Source organism: Geotrypetes seraphini, chromosome 2, assembly GCF_902459505.1.
Source record: "Geotrypetes seraphini chromosome 2, aGeoSer1.1, whole genome shotgun sequence".
In the NCBI taxonomy this organism is placed as follows: Eukaryota; Metazoa; Chordata; class Amphibia; order Gymnophiona; family Dermophiidae; genus Geotrypetes; species Geotrypetes seraphini.
In genome coordinates this window covers 154,349,500-154,373,051 of record NC_047085.1, presented here as the reverse complement: position 1 = coordinate 154,373,051, position 23,552 = coordinate 154,349,500, and the positions used below count along the sequence as shown (strand labels likewise).

The 23,552-nt window shown below is 41.8% G+C and overlaps 1 protein-coding gene across 7 annotated transcripts in view; it reads left to right on the top strand.

Annotated features, from left to right (window-relative positions):
- The window catches only part of PPP4R1 (protein phosphatase 4 regulatory subunit 1), a 354,086-nt gene that overhangs the window by 162,988 nt on the left and 167,546 nt on the right, over window positions 1–23,552 (top strand). For all 7 annotated transcript variants that reach the window (XM_033934064.1, XM_033934063.1, XM_033934068.1 and 4 more), the window contains 2 exons: window positions 15,315–15,380; window positions 19,673–19,831. In XM_033934064.1, the coding sequence (XP_033789955.1) occupies window positions 15,315–15,380; window positions 19,673–19,831 (225 nt within the window). The remainder of the gene's footprint in view (window positions 1–15,314; window positions 15,381–19,672; window positions 19,832–23,552) is intronic.

Below are 23,552 nucleotides of genomic sequence, written 5' to 3'. Positions count from 1 at the left end.
TGGTAAAGACCTTGGGTAAAGCAAACTTACCAGGTTCTCAATATTTTGTTAAGAAATTTCCAAAAATCAGCACTGCAAAACTGAAGGAAGGGATATTTATAGGCCCACAGATCAAGTCCATTATGCAGGATGAAGATTTTAAGTAATCACTCTCAGCAGCTGAGCTTGAAGCTTGGGTGGCATTCAAGTGGTTAGTGGAAAACATTCTGGGCAATCATAAGTCTCCTTCATACAAGGAAAGAGTTCAGAATCTCCTTGACTCATATCAGAAACTTGGCTGTTGCATGTCATTAAAAATACACTTTTTGCACTCGCATCTTGACTTTTTTCTGGACAATTTTGGTATAGTGAGTGATGAGCAAAGAGGATGTTTTCACCGGGACATTGTTAATAGAGCGTTGCTACCAAGGTTTCTGTAATGAGAGTATGATGGCTGACTACTGCTGGATGTTGTGCCATGACAGTCCAGACACAACTCACAAAAATAAATCATACTCTAAGCATTTTTGAAGAAATATTGGTTGCTAAATGACATAGTCCAGTATAATTATGCTATGCTGTGTGCTTATTTGACTTTGGACCGAAGATACTGCAACATTTCTTTAAGTTTATGCTTCAATTAAAATTCTATATACTAAAACACTATAACTAATATTAGTAATAACTTTAAAAGTTTACGTGACTGAATAAAACTAATAACAGATCTGAAATCAGCATGAAAAACTGATTTGGAAAAATGTGCTGTGTTGTCAGATTCAGAAAAAAAAATTTTGTTGCTTTGTATTATTACTGTGTAACCTAGTTTGTTAGCCTCCCTAATTTCTGATAACATTTCAGCATCTGTCTGTTCTGAAATATCAGAAATTAGACAGCCAAGACAGGCACAGCCTCAGGAGTCCCATCAGGACTATTTTGCAGAGTTTGACATAGATCAGTCATGGGAGTCTGAGGAAGAACTAGTCTACCTCTTGGAGAGAAGGGACCATATAGCATAGCCTTGGACCTCTCTCCACCTAATGAGAGGAGGAAGTCTCCAACTGAGCCTCTTTCCTTCATCCATTTGTCAAGGAAATAGTGAATGCCATACCATTTAAGTTGGACTCTGAGGATGATCCTAGGACTGAGAAAATGATTAGCTGTGCTCTCTGGACTTGAAAAATGAATATACTCACATCCAGAAGTACCTGATATTCCTAGTAGAGAAATACCATTATCAGTACTATGTCCTGCCAGTTTGCCATTCACATCCAGAGTCTTTAGAAAATGTTTTTCAGTAGTCGCAAGATTGCTACGCTGGATGGGAGTGCATATGTTTCTCTACCTAGACAATTGTCTAGTCAAAAGTGCATTGCTGGAGAGTGCTTAAAAATCAATGCAGAGAACTATCTGGGTGCTGGAGCTGCTAGAGTTTGTAATAAATTATAGAAGACCTGATAACAGATGAATTTCACCTAGAACAGTATTCACACTATGAAATCTATTGAAGTAGGATATTCAAATCCGTTTTGAAAATATCTCAAAATAGGAAAAAGACCTCAGAGACCCAAAGACAGGAAATGGTAATGGCTCTACCTGTCCATATGCTTGGGTCAAAATCTCATTCATAGGTCTAAAATACTTCTTTCAAACTCAAATTCTTTAATTCAATAATTTTTTAACTTTTGTATTTTTATTTTGTTTTCTTTTATTTCTATAATTTTATAAACATGCACTTATATATCTTAAGACCCAATGGTCTGTTTCACCATATTAAGGCTTCAATAGATTTCAGTGTGAATACTGTTCTGTTTGTAATAAATTACCCAAAGAACCATCTCCAACTTGTTCAGCAGTTGGAGTACATAGGAGCCCTGTTAGACACAGTGTGTGCTTGAGCCTTTGTCCCTCAAGATTGAGAGCTTAGAATTTCAGTTCTTGAATCTGTCTGAGGTTGTCCCCAGAATCTTGCTGGCTTTCAGGAAAGATTCTATTAAGCGGTGTGTTACATGTTCAAATGGAGGAGGTTTGCTTTCTGGTGTGAGGACAAGGATATAGATCTACTTGTCCTACACACAAAATTCTTGAATACCTCCTATACTTTTCGGAGGCAGGTTTAAAGTCCTATTCTATAAGGGTTCATCTTTCTGCAATCAGTGCTTATCACCCTGTAGGAGGAAAGCCCATCTCTGTACAGCCTCTAGTTGTTTGATTCATGAGAGGTTTGATGTTGACAAAACACCCTTTCAGACCTCTCACTGTTTCATAGGATCTCAACATCATCCTTACCCAGCCGATGAGAGCTTCTTTTGATCCTCTTGACTTGTGTCATCTGAAGTACCTGATTGTGGAAGATCAATCATTCTGTCAGCATTCTTCTCCAAACTGCATGCTCATCTTGGCAAAAGTGCACTACAAACCTTGGACTGCAAGCAAGCCTTAGACTAAAGCCCGTAGACAGTCCACCCAGTTTTCTGTTTCTTTTGATCCCAACAGGATGTGGATAGCCATTGGTAAGCGCACTTTATCTCATTGGCTAGCAGATTTGTATCTTCTCTTACTCCTAGGCTGGGCTGACTTTTGAGGGCCATGGCTATGTTAGTAGTCTACTTTAGGTCAGCCTTCATTGAGGAGATATGTAAGGCTGCAGCGTGGTCTTCAGTCCATATATTCACATCTCATATTGTCTTGAGTAGAATATTCATTGCAACAAGTTGATTTGGCCAGATTGTCCTGCAGAATTTGTTTGGTGTCTATAATCAAACTGCCCCCTCCTAGGTTCTTCTTTTATTCTTTTCCAGGTTGCACCTCCACACTCAGCTTGTATATGGTTTAAGGTGAATTGTATTTCTTTCCATTGTGATACACTGTTGTCTTAGAATTGTTTTCGGTGAGCCTGGTAGTTAGGAATTCCCAAGTATTAAAGATACATCTGTCCTGCTTGTCCTAGGAGACAGTGAAGTTACTTACTTGTAGCAGGACTGGTATCCTTACACCCCTCCCACCTTCCATTGGAGTAGAATTCTCTTTTAGCTATTTTATGTTACCGAGGGTTCTACGCTTGTGCATTGGGTGAGAAGGCACATGCATACATAGTAACATAGTAGATGACGGCAGATAAAGACCCGAATGGTCCATCCAGTCTGCCCAACCTGATTCAATTTAAATTTTTTTTTTTTTTTTTTTTTCCTTCTTAGCTATTTCTGGGCGAGAATCCAAAGCTTTTCCCGGTACTGTGCTTGGGTTCCAACTGCCGAAATCTCTGTTAAGACTTACTCCAGCCCATCTACACCCTCCCAGCCATTGAAGCCCTCCCCTGCCCATCCTCCTCCAAACGGCCATGCACAGACACAGACCGTACAAGTCTGCCCAGTAACTGGCCTAGTTCAATCTTTAATATTATTTTCTGATTCTAAATCTTCTGTGTTCATCCCACGCTTCTTTGAACTCAGTCACAGTTTTACTCTCCACCACCTCTCTCGGGAGCGCATTCCAGGCATCCACCACCCTCTCCGTAAAGTAGAATTTCCTAACATTGCCCCTGAATCTACCACCCCTCAACCTCAAATTATGTCCTCTGGTTTTACCATTTTCCTTTCTCTGGAAAAGATTTTGTTCTACGTTAATACCCTTTAAGTATTTGAACGTCTGAATCATATCTCCCCTGTCTCTCCTTTCCTCTAGGGTATACATATTCAGGGCTTCCAGTCTCTCCTCATACGTCTTCTGGCGCAAGCCTCCTATCATTTTCGTCGCCCTCCTCTGGACCGCCTCAAGTCTTCTTACGTCTTTCGCCAGATACGGTCTCCAAAACTGAACACAATACTCCAAGTGGGGCCTCACCAATGACCTGTACAGGGGCATCAACACCTTCTTCCTTCTACTGACTACGCCTCTCTTTATACAGCCCAGAATCCTTCTGGCAGCAGCCACTGCCTTGTCACACTGTTTTTTCGCCTAGTGGAACTGCTTCCAATAGCATCTTAAAGATATAATGCTTTGTCCACACCGGGTTCCCATCAGGATGACATCCCCCAAGTATAAGGATACCTGTCCTGCTGTCCTCTGAGAATACCTGCTTATGAGTAAGTAACTGTTGTCTGGTTTATCCTGCTCTTCGTTGAGAACAACCCTCATTACAAGTAGCAGCTTCCATACCCTTGAGGAAAACAGAGCCAGCCTGGAGCTTTCAGTCCCTGGATTTGGGGAACTTACTTTGTGAAAGGCAGAGTTACAGATGCAATGTAGTAAAATCAAACCAGATCCTTATGTACTTGATAGCCTAGAGCCATCTGGTTAATGCTTTTCTGACTCGCCCTAGAATAAGCTTAAACAATAGGAACATCAATTTTTAGTCTGTGGGTTGTGAATATCTGATCGAGAGATCCTGTGTAGAGAGCCTCATTTACATTTTTCTGCTCCGCTTCAACTCACCCTTGGCTCACCTGTAATTCCTCGTTTTTTCTCTCTACACGTGAGAGGGTAGGAGCCTGTCTGTTCTGCTCATGTTTATTTTTCCTTAAATTTTGGGATTTTATCCGATCGTGAGGCTTTTTGGTTCTTCAGAGGATCCTAGTTATGGGACATCTCTGGCTGTGAGAAGACACAGACTCTGAGGGTAAAATTCTGCAGCCAAGAGACAGCCTGCTTTGCAGGGCACCTGCTTGACCAGCCTGCATTAACAGTCCAGGAGCTCAGGAATAGTTCCTTTGGGAGCAAGACTCACTTTAGATTTTTTTCTGCAGAGAGTTTGAGCGCAGGCTGAGTGGCCTGGTGGGGGATTTGAGATCTTAGTGAGGCTAGTAGGACTGAGGGGCAGTCCAAAGAAGCAAGCTGTCCAGTTTTTCCAGGCTTGTCTGAGGTAGAAGTCATCCAATTTCTCTGGCTTCAGTTTCAGCCCAAGCAGTTCCCAGCACCTGTAATAGTTTATGAGAAAATTTGGGGAGGGGGATCCTGTTCCCTAAGTTTTTTGATTCCTTATTTAGCTCCCACAGGCCGTTTTTGACACTAAAATTGCTGCAGTGGATTTCCCAATTTTAGAATAAAAGTCCTCTGCCTCAAAATGTCTTGATTTGGCTTAAAATCGTTATAGATGGACTCCTCAGGCCAGGATACACATGCCAGATTTGCGCTAGATGCCTAAACGAGGACTGTTTGTGTCTCATGTGCTGTGTGGCACAAGAGGGGGGAGCCACTGGAGCCTCTGGAGGTATGGGGTTCCAGAAGGCTCAAGATCCAGGTCAGAAATTCTGGTTGGAGTTGGGAAATAGTGAAAGTGTGTCCCTGGTGAAGCATAGCTGCGCATCTGATGTTAAACCCCAGAGAGGAACACAGGGCACTCTGGGCACACAGGGTACGCAGGGCACTCTGGGCACGCAGGGCACTCTGGGCATCCTGGTCAGGATTTTGCTCCAGAATTTATTAGTATGATCAACAAAGCATACTTAACAATACAAAACACAGCCCTAAGATTCATCTATTCACTGAAAAAATACGACCACGTCACAGAGGCATTCCACGACTCACACTGGCTCCCAATACAGGCAAGAATACACTTCAAATTCCATTGCCTACTATTTAAAGCTATAAACAGAGAAGCCCAACCTACTGGAACAACTGACTAGTTCAATCCACCTCAACCAGACACAGGAGAATCCACACACTATTTACACACCCACCAACCAAAAATGTCAAACGAAGAAAACTGTATGACAACCTTACTGGCCACCAGAGCAGCAAAACTGGACAGACAATTCACCAATTTGCTGTCTTCAACCACAGATTACAAAACCTTCAAAAGAGAAACAAAAACCCTACTCTTCAAAAAATACATAAAACCTATATAACACATCCAGATCTGTTCCCAAGCTTCACCTACAATATTATCTAGCCAACCTAGAATGCTCAAACTAACCCTCTGTATTTCCTAATGCCATGTTCAAACTAACCCTTTATATTTCCTATTCTAAGGTAATCCGCCTATGTACTTAGCAATATTACGACAATTCTTATGTAATCCGCCTTGAACCGCAAGGTAATGGCGGAATAGAAATCATGAATGTAATTAAATTACAGCAGTTGCAGCGATAGTAGCACCACGGGTTCCTCACCGCGAGAGTGCAGTTTTCCCACAGCAGAGCCATGCACAAGAGATGGGGATTCGGTCATAAGAAGACTGGGATGAAGTGGATTCTGTCTATGCCTTTACTTTCCCAATCTAGGTCCTCAATGGTAGGAGATTCTGCATCACACCTGGGAGGCTCAGGTTCCGATGAAGTGGCAGCCCTGGATCTCTGAGAGGCCCCGACTGGGTGCAAGCTGTTTAAGCCAACAGCGCTTTTGGAGATAAATACCGAGTCTTTCCAAGAATTAAAGATAGAGCCTCCACAGACCTCCATTATTCAGTGCTTGCTTATGAGCAACACTAAGGCTCAGACCACATGCTTTCCCTTCCATCCAGATATTACTAAGATGTTGACAGACCATTCACCTTCAGGTGGCTAAGACCATGATAAAAATTTACCCGATGGATGCTGATTTTCATCAGCTATTTCTTCTGTCATTGGTGGTACAGGTTACCAAGCATACCTCCCTTCCTAGTGAAGGGAGTGGTGTTGAAAGATGCACAGCACCGCAGGCTGGCGTTTGTCCTTAAGAGGCAATTAGAAGCTGTGGAGTTGGATTTGAAGGCGGCAGCAGTGGCATTGTATGTTGCATGTGCTTGCACTTGAAGTTATGTTGTGCTCTGGGAGCGGGTGCCGATGCAGATACCCAATTCCATTTGTTAGGAGTGGAATATGTGGTAGATGCTCTATATGATCTGTTCAGGGTCCTGTGCAAGGTTTCTGCCCATAGACAGACAGTGGAAGGGAGATTCCTCCTCTAAAGCTGCTCTGATCAAATTGCCTTTTAAAGGTCAATTATCTTTAGTGAAGATCTTGATGATCTAATGGCCAACGTGCAGGATCGTAAACTAAAGATTTTACCAGAGAGCAAACCAAGGGCCCCTAGGGGGGTCAGGCCAAGGTAATTTATGTGGTTCTGGATGTTTACTCAAGAGGACTTTTGGTCCAGAGATCGTTTCAAGGCTCGAGACAAATTTGGGGGTGCAAGCATCCTCAGTCATCAGGAACCCCTCCCCCCTTCCATGGCAGCTCCCAAGAAGCAGTTCTAAAGCCAGGTCAGAAGCTATACCTCCAAGGACAGGAGGGGAGGTTGTCTGCTTATTAGGAGGCGTGGGTGAGGGTCACCTCAGACCGCTGGGTACTGGAAATTATTCAGGAGGGGTACAAACTTGACTTCTTTTGTCCCCTTCCGAACCTCTGTAGATTCTGCAGTGGGAAAACCAGAGAAGGCAGTCAGAGTCCAAGCGACAGTAAAGAGGCTACTATATCTAGCAAGCATAGAGCCTGTCCTGAACAAAGAATCGTACTTTGGTGGATACTCCATATACTTTAATGCAACACTAAAAAAGCTAGGAAAAATTTTTACGGTGATAAAATTATCAGATCCAACAATCAAAATAGTATTTTGTTTAACATCTGACATTCTCTAACTTCTATCAATGACTTGTCAATACACCCTTCTTCAACAGTAGCGAATGACTTAGCGGAATTTGTAATGAAAAGGTTGCTGCTATAAGAGACTAGTTTCCATCATCAGTTTCTTATAATTCTCTGGTGTTGGGTGATACTAATCCAATTGCAATTCCAGCAGATAGAATCTGGACAGCCTTTGAGTATGTATCTGAGGCCCAGGTCTCATATCTGTGTCATAAATTAAGATCCTGCAAATAAATTAAGATCCTGCAAATAAATTAAGATCCTGCAAATGTGTTTTGGATCCATTCCCAAATCCAAAAATGTCACTCCAAGACAAAAGCACCACACAACCAAGAAAGCTAGCTTATTTCTTAAGTGAAAGAAAAGCCTCAGACAAACGGAGAGGTGTATCCACACTCTTCCACCCAAGCATCATAGGCAATAAAACTTTCACACAAGTTTAAAGTTAGTAGGTGGGAGCAAAAAAAAACAAACAGCCGAGAATGATTAATGGTAAAAACCACTGAATACAAACAGGCCAGGCCGACAATTGTTTCGTGGCCGGTAACCACCAAATCCAGGCTATCAGTACACAGATCCTAACTGCTGCTTTTGTCTTGGAGTGATATTTTTGGATTTTTGTATTACACTTCCCTCCATTCCTCCCTGGTTTTTTTTTATCCATTCCCTTCATTTTTATATGAGAAAATGCCTACTCAGGCCATTTCATCTCTTACCAAACTTATTAACTCTCCCTATCATCTGGTCTTTTCTCTGCAGAAATGGGTCACATTGTTTTGACCTCATTACTGAAGAAAGCTGACTTAGACCCATCATTACCGTCTAGCTATTGATCTATAGCGAATATTCCTCTACTGACTAAAATGTTAGTCTATTATATCTGCTTAGCTTTCATCATATTTGGAGAGATTTTCCATTCTCTTATCTTGCTAACATGGATTCAGACCAAATTTTAGTACCAAATCTCTATTGTTCTCATTAATCTCAAAAGTTCAGCAATTGCACTCACGTAATAAGTTTGCAATTTTGTTATAATTCGATCTGTCGGCAGTCTTCGATGCCATTCACCACGATATTCTGATTTACCAACTTTCTGAGATAGGTATTTGATTCCATAGTCTTAGACTGGTTTTTGAAATTCCTATGATTTTGCTCATATACTGTAAATATAAATGACACTATGTCACCCTCTTGGAAGCCACTATACAGAGTCTCCTATCCTTTTTAACATTTACATGTCTTACTTTGAAGCTTTTCCGTTTATCTCCCTGTGAAACACTATATACGTATGCAGATGACATCTTTGTTCTCCTTGAGATAGACTCGAATCTCACTAACCTCGTCGAGAACATAATAGATTGTATAATGAAACTCTAGTCTTGGGCCCTTACTGTACAAATGAAGCTGAATGAGTCCAAAACAAAATTACTTTGGCTTGGTACAAAATTAGAGCAGCTACATATTGCCTTCAGGATCCTCACTGCAGATTGAATTCTCAAGTAAAGTACTGCAAAAGTTCCAAAGCTGGTGTGTGAGATCGCTGCTGTGAGCCTGGTTTGGATATTTTCTCCAATCTAGTTGCCTTTTGAATTAACAATATGATGAATATACAGCAGACGGAGCCTCAACCCTATTAGCTCCTGAAGACGTCTTAAATGGTGAAACACGGTCTCGTGTTGAGCAAGTGACATTATCGCACACAATTTGCACAGATTGTGTGAAACAGCAACTTTATCCGCAATTTGGACGGATTGTGGAGGCTAGCATACAGCAATTATCGAACAGAATATATAGGAAGTTGAATGATTTGCATCACAACGTGGACATTTCAAGTATTTCTTTATTAAAAGATGGACTCTTATTAAGTTCTTTTAAATTATTGCATGAATTGTAGGGGGGTTCTGTATATTAGAATGTGTTTTATTTGTATTTATAAGATAAAATTGATAAATTATTAAGTATATAATAAAATAATTATATTGTAAATTTATTGTAAGAATAGCTTTCTACATAATAAATACTATCTAATCAATTGATGATTAGTGAAACTATTGAATTGATGTGATAAGTCCTAAGTTTATTTGAATCATGGTTCATGATAGGCATAGACCTGCAGAGAATGATGTCACACCTGGGGCTGGTAGTGTTTGTTGCACCGGACTGGCCAAGGCATCTGTGGTATGTAAACTTCAGACTACTGGTCATCTAAAAAGGGGCCTGTCATCTGGAGTTGCTATCACAGGGTCCATTCAACCTAGAAGATCCAGCGTGCTTTGGTCTTATGGCATGGCTCTTGAGCATGCAGCCTTAGCGAGCAAGAGCTATTCAGAAGTGGTTATTGCCACTCACCTAAAGTCTAAGAAGCAGACAGCATTGGCTGCCTATGTGAAGGCCTGGAAGTGCTTCCAGGGCTAGTTTGCTTAGAAGAGTGAGGACTCAGTCACAACTCTGATTTCATTGGTTCTAGCATTCCTTCAAGAGGGGCTTGAAAAAGGCCTAGCTGTTGGCTCCCTCAAAGTACAGGTAGCAGGTCTTTCATGCTTCAGATCCCAGATTAATAAAGAGACATTGACCTCTCACCCAGATGTGTCCAGATTTTTGAAGGGAACATTACGTCTGCATCCTCCAGTATGTCAACCTTTTCCAATGTGGAGTCTTAATCTCATTCTGTGGGCTCTCACTAAAGCTCCATATATGAGCCTTTAGAGATGGCATCAGTGATGGATCTGAGAATTAAAACAGCATTTTTAGTGGTAGTCGCATCAATACATCAGGTGTCTGAACTGCAGGCTTTATCTTGCAGAGAACCTTTTCTCAGATTTTCAGAGACTAGGGTATTACTGCCTATAGTCCACCCTCTTTTTTGCCAAAAGTAGTCTCGAGTTTTCATGTTGGCCAGGAAGTACGAATGCCTGCCTTTACACCAGGCCTGCACAACTCAAAAATGATCCGGTGCCGAAATAAAGTCGGAAAATATAGCGAGGGCCGCAGGTATTGGCCACAGCTCGAGGCACCCTGAAGTGTGCAGACATTGCTGTGATGATATCATGCGCATGCGTGACATCATCACGTTGACATGTGCGCATGCACTTAAGCCTTCCAGATGGGTCCTGAGATGCCAGTAGGGGGTGCCAGCAGGAAAGAGGGCAGGAGAGGAGAGGCACTGGCGGCGGCTGATAGCCTACAGCAGTGTTTCTCAACTACTTCAAGCTAAGTACAACAACCACAGACTTCCCAATCTCCGCCCTAAACCCACCCAAGCTGTGCCTCAGATCCTGCCCCCTTTACTAATTGTAATGCAATTTTTTTTTCTTTCATTTTTCATATACACACAGCAGATATAAATTCTCAAAGCTGACACATTTCGATCACTAAATTGAAAATAAAATAATTTTTCCTACCTTTGTTGTCTGGTGATTTAATTAGTTTCTGGTTGGACTTCCTTCTGACTGTGCAACCAACATTTCTTTCACAATCTAGCCCCATCCCCTTTGGGTCCAGGTCTCTTATCTCTTTTCCCTCTGCTTACCTTCCCCAGATCCAGTGTCAGTTCTCCTTTGTACCTACCACCACCTTTGTTCTAGATCTCCCTCTCTCTCCCTCCTCTGTTATGATCTTCCATCTCTCTGTTCTTCCTCAGGGTCTCTCCCACTCTGTCTACACCTCCCATAGTCCAACATCTGCCTTCTGTCTTTCTTCTGCTTACAAACCCCCCCCCCCTCCCAGCATTTGTTCTCCTTTCTTCCAAGTCTTTCTCTGCTTCTCTCTCTCTCTCTCCTTCCTTCCTCCCTCCCTCCCTCTCTGGTCCAGAATCTTTCACCTCTCTGCAGTCTGTCTCTCTTTCATAAGAACATAAGAATAGCCTTACTGGGTCAGACCAATGGTCCATCAAGCCCAGTATTCCATTCTCATGGTGGCCAATCCAGGTTACTAGTACCTGGCCAAAACCTAAGGTGTAGCAATATTCCATGCTACTGATACAGGGCAAGCAGTGGCTTCCCCCGTGTCTTTCTCAATAACAGACTATGGACATTTCCTCCAGGAACTTGTCCAAACCTTTCTTAAAACCAGCTGCCCTATCCGCTCTTACCACATCCTCTGGCAACACGTTCCAGAGCTTAACTATTCTCTCAGTGAAAAAAAAATTTCCTCCAATTGGTTTTAAAAGTATTTCCATGTAACTTCGAGTGTCCTCCTAGTCTTTGTAATTTTTGATGGAGTGAAAAATCGATCCACTTGTACCCGTTCTACTCCACTCAGGATTTTGTAACTTCAATCATATCTCCGCTCAACTGTCTCTTTTCCAAGCTGAAGAGCCCTAACCATTTTTGTCTTTCCTCATACGAGAGGAGTTCCATCTCCTTTACCATCTTGATCGTTCTTCTTTGAACCTTTTCTAGCACCACTATATCTTTCTTGAGATAAGGAGACCAGAATTGAATGCAGTAATCCAGATGAGGTCGCACCATGAAGCGATACAGGGTCATTATAACATTTTTAGTCTTGTTATCCATCCCTTTTAAAATAATTCCTAGCATCCTATTTGCTTTTTTTGGCTGCCGCCGCCGCACATTGGATAGAAGATTTCATCGTATTGTCTACGATGACACCCAGATCCTTTTCATGGGCACTAATCCCTAGAGTGGACCCCTAGCATCCGGTAACTATGATTCAGGTTATTCTTCCCAATATGCATCACTTTGTATTTGTCCACATTAAATTTCATCTGCCATTTGGACACCCAGTCTTCCAATTTCCTAAGATCCACTTGCAATTTTTCACAATCCGCATGTGTTTCAACAACTTTGAACAGTTTAGTATCATCTGAAAATTTAATCACCTCACTCGTCTTTCCAGTTTCCAGATCATTTATACACCCCCTCAAGTCCAACATCTGCCCTGCTCTTTTCTGCCTCCCCTTTGTTTCAGGTTTCTCCCTCTCTCTCTCTCTTCCTTCTAACATTTTGGGTCCTCCCACCTTTAATCCAGGTCTTTCTTCTCTCTCACTCTCTTTGTCTTCCCCCTCCCTAGGGCCTTGCATCTCTCTCTCTCTTTGGTTCAGGGTGTTTCCCCTCTCTACCTCCTCTAGTCCAGCATCTGCCTTGTCTTTAAGTCTATTTTTGAGCCCCCTCCTCAAGGTCCTTTTCTGTCTGTCTGTCTGTCTCCCCCCCCCTTCCCGGTGTCCTGCTCCAACGACAGGCAGGGCCTTACCTCCGCTGCTTCCCGCACCTAGCAAGAGAGGTCATCTTCCGCAGTCCGCCACTAAAATAATTACGGCAGCCTGCAGAGCAAACTTAGCAGGCTGCCATTGGCCTCCGAACTGTGTTCCCTCTGCTGCGGTCCCGCCCCTCCTGTGACATCAGGGGCGGGACCGCAGCAGAGGAAACAAGTGCAGAGAGGGGGCACCCGCTCAAACTCAGAGGAGGGAAATTTAATGGTGACACCAGGAAGTATTTCTTCACAGAAAGGGTAGTAGATCACTGGAACAAACTTCCGGTGCAGGTGGTCAAGGCCACCAGCGTGCTCGACTTTAAAAATAAATGGAACATCCACGTGGGATCCCTACAGGGGTCGAGCTAAGGAACTGGGTCATTAGCACTCAGACTTGATGGGGTGGGTCAGAAGAGTGGGCAGACTTGATGGGCTATAGCCCTTTTCTGCCGTCATCTTTCTATGTTCTATGTTTCTATGTTCGCTCTGCAGGCTGCTGTAATTAGCTTGTTGGTCTTCGAAAGCGGCGGCGCTTTTAAAGATGAGACTAGGAGGGAAGAGCAGGAGTAGGAGAGCGGAGTGAGAACTGGGCTGCAGTGAGAGCCGTTTTGGGCCTCATGTTGTGCAGGGCTGCTTTACACCCTTAGGGTCCAAGAAGAGTGACAAAGCTCTGAAATTGCTGGATGTTTGCAGAGTGTTGCTTGGTTATCTGGAAGAGATCATCTCTTTGTGCTGGCGGGTATTAGCTGCTGGGGCTGGCTGGCTTCAAAAGTGAACATTTCTAGATGGATTCATATAGCCATTTCTTCAGCTTATATTGGAAGTAGAAAGTGTTCTTCTGTATCTTTAAAGACACATTCCACTAGGATCGTAGCATCCTCCTTGTGTGGAGTCTAGGACTGTTTCCCCTAAAGAAATTTGTAGAGTAGCCACGTGGACTTCCCTCCATACTTTCACAAAGTTTTATAGAGTGGACATGGCTAAATTGGATACCACGTTTGGATCTTTAGTACGTTTAGCAGGCTCATCTGTCCCTCCCTAGCTTCTGGGGACTGCCTTGGTATATCCCACATGTTCAAGACTGATGTTCCCATTGAACTAGTAAGGGAAGATTAGTTACTTACCTTGATAATCTTCTTTCTAGTAAATAGGAACATCAGTCTTGAACATGTGGGATGTCTGTCAGATGTTCATTAACCTTCTTACTGTCTCAGTCATGTCAGTATTACTGGATATCTTGTTTCTTTCCTCTGTCCAGCAAGGTCAAGAATAGGGGAGACCACTGCTATTTGTTATAGACAAGGGGTATCTTTCAGAACTCCAACTGTTAGTGCAGGTTGCACAAAGGTAGATGGCTTGTTTGTTCTATCTTGTTATGTTATAAATGGTTCATGATTATTTTGTGTTAAATATGATATGAGCAAAACAGACTTCTTTTCTCGAAGAGAGTCCCTGTACACCTCCCTATTATGTCTCTTCTCTATCTGCTTTGATACGATCTGAAGAATTACATGACAGTCCAGAGTGAAGGGAGGCAGAGCAGAAAAATGTAAATGGTGCTCTCTAATCAGTATCTTGTGATCAGAGGTTCACAACCTATAGATTCAAGACTTATGTTCCTATTTACAAGAAAGAAGATTATCAAGGTAAGTACCTAATCTTCCCTTAACTTCCACATGTTTTTGGAGTCCTCTTTAGGTCTTTGGTTCTCCAAGCTGAATAAGTCATATCTTTAATTTTTTTCCATAGGTAGTATACGACTCTCTGTTGCTATATTTTAATGGGATTTACACATGAATAGGCAATCAGGAATTTTTTCCATAGGTAGTATACGACTCTCTGTTGCTATATTTTAATGGGATTTACACATGAATAGGCAATCAGGAATTGTTTAGCCTATCTTTGGCCTACTGGCTGAGTTGTTCTCCTTTCAGTTTGTTTCTGTGCCGTAAAGAAGCTCACTCAGCAGGGTTAAAGCTGTTCTCACATTCAGGATTTTGAAAATGCACTTATCACTCAGGTCAAACATTTTCTCAGCTAGTAGGCTTGGGAATCAGTAGAGTTGAAAAAAAGATTTAGCTAAGATTATGGCCTGCACACAAAACATAGGAGCAGGGGAATATGGCAGAAATATTTTCTGGGGGAGGTGGCTGAAGTGTCTTAAGGCATTTTAAGGTAGAGGAGGAGAGGGAAGAAGGGAGAGAAAGGTAAGTCTACCAATGTGGTTCCCTTCTCACTACTCAAGTGTACCTTTCTGAGTAGAGGGAAGGGAACCCCATTGGGTTTGAAGGGGTGGGGTAGGTATGGGAGGGAGTAGCGGAGAGATGACATGACCGACCGTGCGTGCAGGTGAAAGTTTGCTCTTTTAAACGCAATTAATGATTATTGGGCAGCCTTAATTGAGACTTGAATCAAGGCTAGCTAGAATTTTGATAGCTGTGTTTTAAATAGAGCAGATTTTCCCCAGGTATCAGGAAAGCAGCCGTTACAAATGCGTGCTTTGAGAGGAGGGGAGTAAATATAAAACAATAATAATTCTAAAATATTGTCTGCCTTAATCTATAGGTTTGTGCAGCCAATTTTGGAGATATATGTAGTGTGGTTGGACAGGAAGCCACCGAGGAAATGCTGGTGAGTGCTAAGTGCCTGTTTTGGAATAATGCTATATTTAATAAAAAGTGCTAGATTCATACCCTCAGTGTTTCTGAAGCTATTTGTAGGGTATCTCCCCCCTCCCCCTATCTCACTAAGCCAGTCTGGCTTCAGAATATACACAATGAATATTCATATCCACTAAATGCAAAACTATCTCATGTATAGCTCCCCATCTGCCAGATTATATATTAATAATACTTTTTCGGAATGTTCCTTCTGGAGAGGGGAGTTAGACAAGGATGTCCTTTGCTGTTTGATATTGTTCTGGAACCCTTCTTGTTGGCTATTCAACAGGTATATGAGATACAGAGTATTCCCTATGCAGGTCGGGAATATAAGATCTCTGCGTATGCAGATGATATCTTTCTTCATTTGAAGAATTCTGAATCTACCATTCCACATTTACTGGAATTCATTGAATGATTTGGTAAATTTTCTGGTTATAAAATAAATTGGAGTAAATACGAGGTTCTGAGGCTAAATGTACATTGTAAAAAAGGATTATTTGAGTCATTCTCATCCCTTTGGAAGGAATAGGGGATAAAATATTTAGGCATTATGATACAAAAAAAACTCTAGAAGACACAATGACAATAAATGAAAAATCTTTATTGCTGAATGTCAAAGAAATGTGTGCACTAAACAAACAAAAAGTTTTCCCAAACCCTAGAAAGGGAGGAGGGGCAGAGGCATCCGAACCAAAAGAACACCTGGAACGAATAATTAGTGATGTGAGTGGAAAGATGAGAAGGTCAGAAATGTGTGAGCATTTACATCTTTCTTGGTGTGAGAGAGTACAAACTGTCAAGATGATGATATTGCCTGTGGTTTGCTACCAAATGGGGATGTTGCCAGTCTATTTTCAGGGGTCCTTTTATAAGAAACTAAATAGAGTTATCACTAACTTTATTTGGCTGGGTAAAACTGCTAGAATAGCTCTAGTAGCTTTGCAAATACCAATTCCGGAGGGTGGGGTAAATTTCCCAAATTTTTCAGATACCATCATGCGGCAGGGTATGTACTAGATCCTTCCTGAGCTCATGAAATATCTTCTTGATTGGCTGTACTTAGAATGGCAACTTATGTCCCCTTTATGGTTGTTTCATGTGTTGAGTATCAAGTTACCCAGATATGTTAAGGACATTAGTATTTTATTTGACACTTGGAAAACCTTGAAATTTATTAACAAACTAACAGATATTCCAGTAAAGGAATCTACTTATCAATCCTTATGGTTAAATTCCAAGATTCAAATTAGCGAGTCTAAGATCTTCTGGAAGCACTGGATGCAGGCAGCATACGTACACTAGATGATGTTTATCAAATGGGAGAATGCTTGATTTTTCATGACTGCAACAATCTTTTGGCATTGCAAAGTCTCAAATTTACAAGTGGTTGCAGTTGAAGCAGGCCATTCAGAAGGGGTTCCCTGATTGGCGTAATCTAAAAAATTATTATAGCTTGCAGGTCCTGTGCTTCCAGATGGATTTCCTAGGGCACCAGGCCGCTCAGTGGTATAAATTAATATCCGATTATATAAATAAGAAATCAAAAACTAGTCTTGGAGACATTTGGAGCATTGAGATAAAGTAGCAAATTTCTGCTACTCAATGGCCACGAATTTGGACTTGGAGGATGAGATGTACAGCGTCAGCATCTATGAGACAAACATGTTTTTTCTTGTTACATAGATCTTTTTGGACCCCAGTTAGGTTACAAAAGTTAGACAGTTCTAAATCTAATAAATGCTGGCACTGTCATCTTGATTTAGGGACACTGGATCATCTGCTGTTCTATTGTCCTTTGATACTCGATTTTTGGAATTTAATATGGGGACAAATTAATGCTATACTTGAGTTATCAATTCCATTGACACATGATGTAGTCATATGTGGGAGGATGTTATATCTGAAGCCCTCATTGGACAGATATAAATGTCGGTTTTTCCTTATTATGACTGGGATAGCCATGCAAATGGTTACTCGCAATTGGAAGAATTGGGATTGCCTTAGCTTTACTTTTTGGTGGGTGAATCTATGCTTAAGTTATAGGTATGAAAAAATGAATGCGGATATGCTGGGGTATACTAAGAGATTCAAATTAATTTGGGGCCCATTGATGTCTTTTGTGGATTCATTATAGTTGTCTTTTTCTTTATTTCTGTTGGTATAATACACACACACCCAGGGGAGGAAGGGCAGGAGGGGGTATGGTTTTATTCCCTTATGAAATGTTGGTTGGGTGGGTTTTTTTATGGTTGTATAGATACTGATTATAAATGCATATATGATTACTATGTCCGGGGCGGTACTTGGAGAGACCTCCCAAGAAAGGGACTTGGGAGTTCTGATCGACAAGTCGATGAAGCCGTCCATGCAATGTGTGGCGGCAGCAAAAAGGGCAAACAGAATGCTAGGAATGATAAAGAAGGGGATCACGAACAGATCAGAGAAGGTTATCATGCCGCTGTACTGGGCCATGGTGCGCCCTCACCCGGAGTACTGCGTCCAGCACTGGTCACCGTAAATGAAGAAGGACACGGTACTGCTCGAAAGGGTCCAGAGAAGAGCGACTAAGATGGTTAAGGGGTTGGAGGAGCTGACGTACAGCGAAAGATTAGAGAAACTGGGCCTCTTCTCCCTTGAACAGAGGAGATTGAGAGGGGACATAATCGAAACATTCAAGGTACTGAAGGGGATAGACTTAGTAGATAAGGACAGGTTGTTCACCCTCTTCAAGGTAGGGAGAACGAGAGGGCACTCTCTAAAATTGGAAGGGGATAGATTCCATACAAACGTAAGGAAGTTCTTCACCCAGAGAGTGGTAGAAAGCTGGAACGCTCTTCCGGAGGCTGTTATAGAGGAAAACACCCTCCAGGGATTCAAGACAAAGTTAGACAAGTTCCTGCTGAACAAGAACGTGCGCTGTTAGGGCTAGTTTCAGTTAGGGTGCTGGTCTTTGACCAGAGGGCCGCCGCGTGAGCGGACTGCTGGACATGATCGACCACTGGTCTGACCCAGCAGCGGCAATTCTTATGTTCTTATTTGTATAGATATTGTATTGTATTTTTGTTAGATTTGAAAAACTCAATAAAGATTTTTTTTTTTTTTTTTTTAAACACCTACTATCTCATGCATATTCACTATGTATATTCTGACTAAAGTAGACTTGGTAGAAGGGGTACTCCTAGATGAACTTGAGAATAATTGCTCCAGAGCAGTGCTTGTCTACTATCTCCTAGAGCAGTGTCTTGCAACCTTTGTGATGCCGCAGCACACTAAACGTGGTTGCCGTGACTCGAGAGCATCCAGAAGGTCGCGGACATTGATGCGATGACATCACATATATGCGTGACATCATCATGATGTCTGCGCATGCGTGAAGGCCCTCCAGACAGGGCCCTGAGCTGCCAGGTCTGCCTGAGGCAGACAGGGCCTTGAGCTGCCAGTGGAAGGTGCTAGAAGGGAAGAGGCATGGAGAGGAAAGGTGCTGGTGCCAGCTGACTGCCTACAGGATATGCCTCTAGTGAGAGGCATGTCCTGTAGGCAGTCAGCCGGCACCTCTTCGTCTCCCCAGCATCTCGGCACACAGTTTGCCAGATACACTGTCCTAAAGGATGGAAGCACACTTAGGTTTTCAGGACTACCACAGTAAATATTCATAAGCTAAGTTTGAATATTCTGGAGGCCTGTTGTACAAATATACAGATGTATTTCATACGTATACATTGTGATGGTTTTGAAAACCCAACTGAAGAGGTATTCCTCCAGGCGAAGGTCAAGAAGTATTGCTTTAGTGAACATTTGGTTTGAAACAAGATTGTTTGGGATATGGGGGCAGGGGAGACTAGGAAACAGCAATTGTAGACTGTCCAGATATTTGTTTGATGGTTGGTATATCAAACTATAAATAAACTTGGAAATTTGGAAACAGAGCTACTACACAGGTCATAAATTTCATTGAGTGGAAATGAAGCAGGTTCAGTTTAGTCTGTAGGTCAAGGAATTTGAAATTAATAGCTAGCCAGGAAAAAAAAAAGTTCCAATGGTGTGGTTAAATAAAATGGCAGAATTAACTGAGACTTTGCTCAAATCAAGTCCCTAAGTATCGAGTCCAATGTAGAACCTTATTTATATTCAGTTTTTTTGGCTTCTGTTCTAAAATTCTGGAGCAGTTTGGCATATGAGCGTTTTCTTTGTCATTTCCCTTATGAACTAGGAATGAAAAGAAACTAGGTATAATTGAGTTTTTGTGTTTCTTCTCTACAGCTGCCAAGGTTTTTCCAGCTTTGCTCTGATAACGTATGGGGAGTCAGAAAGGCTTGTGCTGAATGCTTCATGGCTGTTTCCTGTGCAACATCACAGGAGCTCCGTCGGACAAAACTATCAACACTTTTTATTAATCTGATCAGTGACCCTTCTAGATGGGTGAGACGTTTTTCTCTTTGTTCTTTTGGGCTAGAATATTCATATTTGTAATTCCATATTTATCCTCACAACATCATCTTAGATTATACTGAAATGAAGAAATTGAGCCCTTCTAGCAAATATCTCCAATTTATTTATTTCTAAAATTTATAGACCTAAGTAGTTAACAGTAAAAACATTCACAGTAGTTCCAGACAAAATACATTTAAAAAATCTTCAGTTACAGCACAATCAAATATTAGCAGCATCCCTATAAAAAAAACAATGAACGTGTGTTATATTGTTTGTTCAGTAAAAAATTCCAAAGTTTCCAGTGGTGTCCAGCAATCAGCTACTGATTGATAGACTGCAGTATATCATGTGACATACAACATATTTGTAGAAGATTGGAAATGCCTTGACTAGGAAACCTTCTTAATACATTTATAGGTTAATTTTGCTCATTTCTAGGTGATCATGAAATGTAATCTTGTTCAAAGTAATTGGCCACTTTGTTAAATGAACAGGGTTATACTTGCCCATTGCAAAAGTACCCCCAAACTTCTGGAATTATAGTGATCTTTGAAGAGTGTTATAGGGAAGACAATTTCCTGTTGTTCATCTTTTTTCCCCCCGTTAAATGGCAAATGAATGGTCAATATGTCATTTTAGATTTCCATGTTTTAACTCTGTTTCAGCATATTTTTCAGTGTAATGTCTCCAAATAGGTTAATTTTGCATTTAAGAATAAATCTCAATCCTAACATATCTTTAGCAATACGGCTGGGACAGTTTCTGTATTTTTCTGCCACACTTTCTTGGTGTCTAATTGCATTTGTTGATACTTGAAGATCTTGTTCTCCACATAGTACAGAATAGTTGTTAGGTACTGAAACTTCTATTAATAATGCTGTTCTTGTGCTTTTTTCCTTTACCACAATTTCCAATTTCATGCATCAAGCTTTTTATTGGTGTGAATAAGAATGTCCCAGATGGTGATAACTTCTTCATTGTGCAAAAATTTAGTAGGGCCTTGATCCCAGTGTTTTTTTCTGGAACAGCAATGTTATGGTGTTTATATAGTTTCCATTGAATGAGACATGCAAACTTATTGTGCCTTTCTATATACAGGCATTTTGACACCACACTGAGTGTGACACGAAGAAACAGGAGATATAGCCTTCTCAAAATGGAAAGCAAAAAACAACAGTGAAGGTGACCTCTGGTGCGCAGTTGCTTTATTATATAATTAAGACTCAACACAATTGTGTTTCAACTTAAAGGGCCTGCCTCAGGAGTCTAAAGAGTGAAATGATATAAATTTGTTCAACTGACATAAATAACATGAATATTATGCATTGTCAATGGTATAAAACATCAGTATTGATGGTGTAAAACATAGTGTAAAATCTGAGATGAATATAATATATATGGGAAGTCAAAAGTAACATAAATATTATATATTATTTAGCAGGATAAAACATGATATTAAGACTGAGATGTATAGGAAGTGACATCATCAGAAAAGATGGCAGCATAGTTTCTCTGCTCCGTCTTTGGCCATAGCAAAACCTAATATTGCATGCAGTAGCAGCAGTTCCTGACTCCCTGTTTCGTGCTATTACGAGTACCTGTTCCCGGCTGGATCAGATGGCGTCAAGGAGTAAAACGGACACTGATCGAGGACAGGTGAAAACCATGGAGAAAGCGGGGACCACTGGGAAGCGGGGACCACATGGTGCTGGTCCTTTGGAAGATGTTGGAATGGGTCCATCCCATTCCCCAGTGGCCCCGATGTTGATGGAGACCGACCCGAGTCGAGGAAGTAAAAACAGCGATCACATCCATTACCTCTAATACCAGGGAGGCGATTCAAGATCTCAAAATGGACCTCCAATAGATGGGCACCCAAGTGGAGTGGGTGGAGGCCTGGATGTATGCAGTCGAGGAGGTGGTGGCCGGTGCACAAAAGGGCCTGGAGGACACACGCTCGGAGCTGGAGATCCTGACGGGTAAGTTGAAGGACCTAGAAAACTGCACCCCCATAACAACTTGTAGGTGCGGGGGCTGCTAGAGTCCACAGATTTCAAAGATGCGAAGGAGGCAGTGACGAGATTGGCCCGTTGGTTACTGAAAAATAACTTGTTGAATCCCCAGGTGGAGAGAGCTCACCGGGCGCTGGGCCCTCATTAGCAGGACTGCCCCAAGGATATTGTGGCCTGTTTTTAGAGCTTTGCCCTGAAGAAACGCTTGTTACAGAGGGCCCAGGCCTTGGGTATAGTAGAGTGGAATGGAGTTCATTTGGAATTGTTCCAGGACCTGGCCACGGCTAAGCTGGAGCGGTTCAGAGCTTTTCTGGAGGTGACCAAGGCCATGACTTAGGTGAATTTGAAGTATCGCTGGACTTTTCCATTTGGCCTGGTGGTCACTTATCAATGGAGTCCATACTAGAGCAACTACCTTGTCGGCGACCAAGGAGATGCAACAGAAAGCCGAAGTAAAGTGTTTGCCCAGTTCGGAGGTGGATTAGAGGGGAGGAGATGTGCACCAGTGGCTGGCGGCGTTCAGATGGCAAGGAGTGGGCGCGTTGAGGATGAAGGGACTCAGACCCTAAGACCTGAACTTTTGTTTGAACTTTTTGGGGAGACATTGCATGCTTATGTGTTATCCTGGTTGGGGGGGAGGGTCTTGGGGGCTGGTTGGATTGCTGGGGAGAGATTTTCTGCTGGGGGGAGTATGAGTGCTGTGGATTGGCATGGGTGTCGGAGTCAGTGGGGGTTGAGGCTGTGGTGTGTTCGGAGGGTTTGATACGAGTGTGTGGGTGGGTTTTTTTTCCGAGCTTCATTATTGTTTTCGCCAACAAGTAGCTGTTAAGCTGAAGCTGTTGCTCATTTAATAAGCTTTTATGCTTTTATTTACTTTGATAAAAGCGTAAAAGCCTATTAAATGAGCAACGGCTTCAGCTCAACAGCTACTTGATGGCGAAAATAACGAAGCTCTGAAAAAAACAATACAGCGCTTCTCAGGATAAGTACCGCTTTATTAAATCAATAATAAAAACGATTGATTGTCATCACAAATGTTTGAATCAAGCTCTTCATCAGTCTGTCAATTCCTTTCAAATAATCTGTTTGGTGTAACAAGAGTGAGAATTAATTGATTGAGAAGGATAGGTTAAGACAGAAATAGGAAATAGAGGAACCTGCCTTTTTAGAGAAGCATAGAAACATAGAAGATGACGGCAGAAAAGGGCTACAGCCCATCAAGTCTGCCCACTCTGCTTACCCACCCCCTGTCTATGCCCTAATGACCCAGTTTTCTTATCTTGATCCTCGTAGGGATCCCACATGGGTATCCCATTTATTCTTAAAGTCGGTCAAGCTGTCTGCCTTGATCACCTGCACTGGAAGCTTGTTCCAATGATCAACCACTCTCTCTGTGAAGAAATACTTTCTGGTGTTGTCATGAAATTTTCCGCCCCTGAGTTTGAGCGGGTGCCCTTTTTGAAAATATTTACTCAATAAAGAAAGTTGATATTAAAAATATGGTCATTCAATAATTAGTTTATATGTATTATTATTATTTGTACTTCAACCAATTTAACATACTACTGATTTGTTTTCAAAATATGTAATTGTTTGACACAAATGTCATTTTTTATTTATTTAATTTCTTATATATTAATGTTCATAATGCATACCATCTCGGTCTTATATCATGTTTATATACTGCTAAATAATAT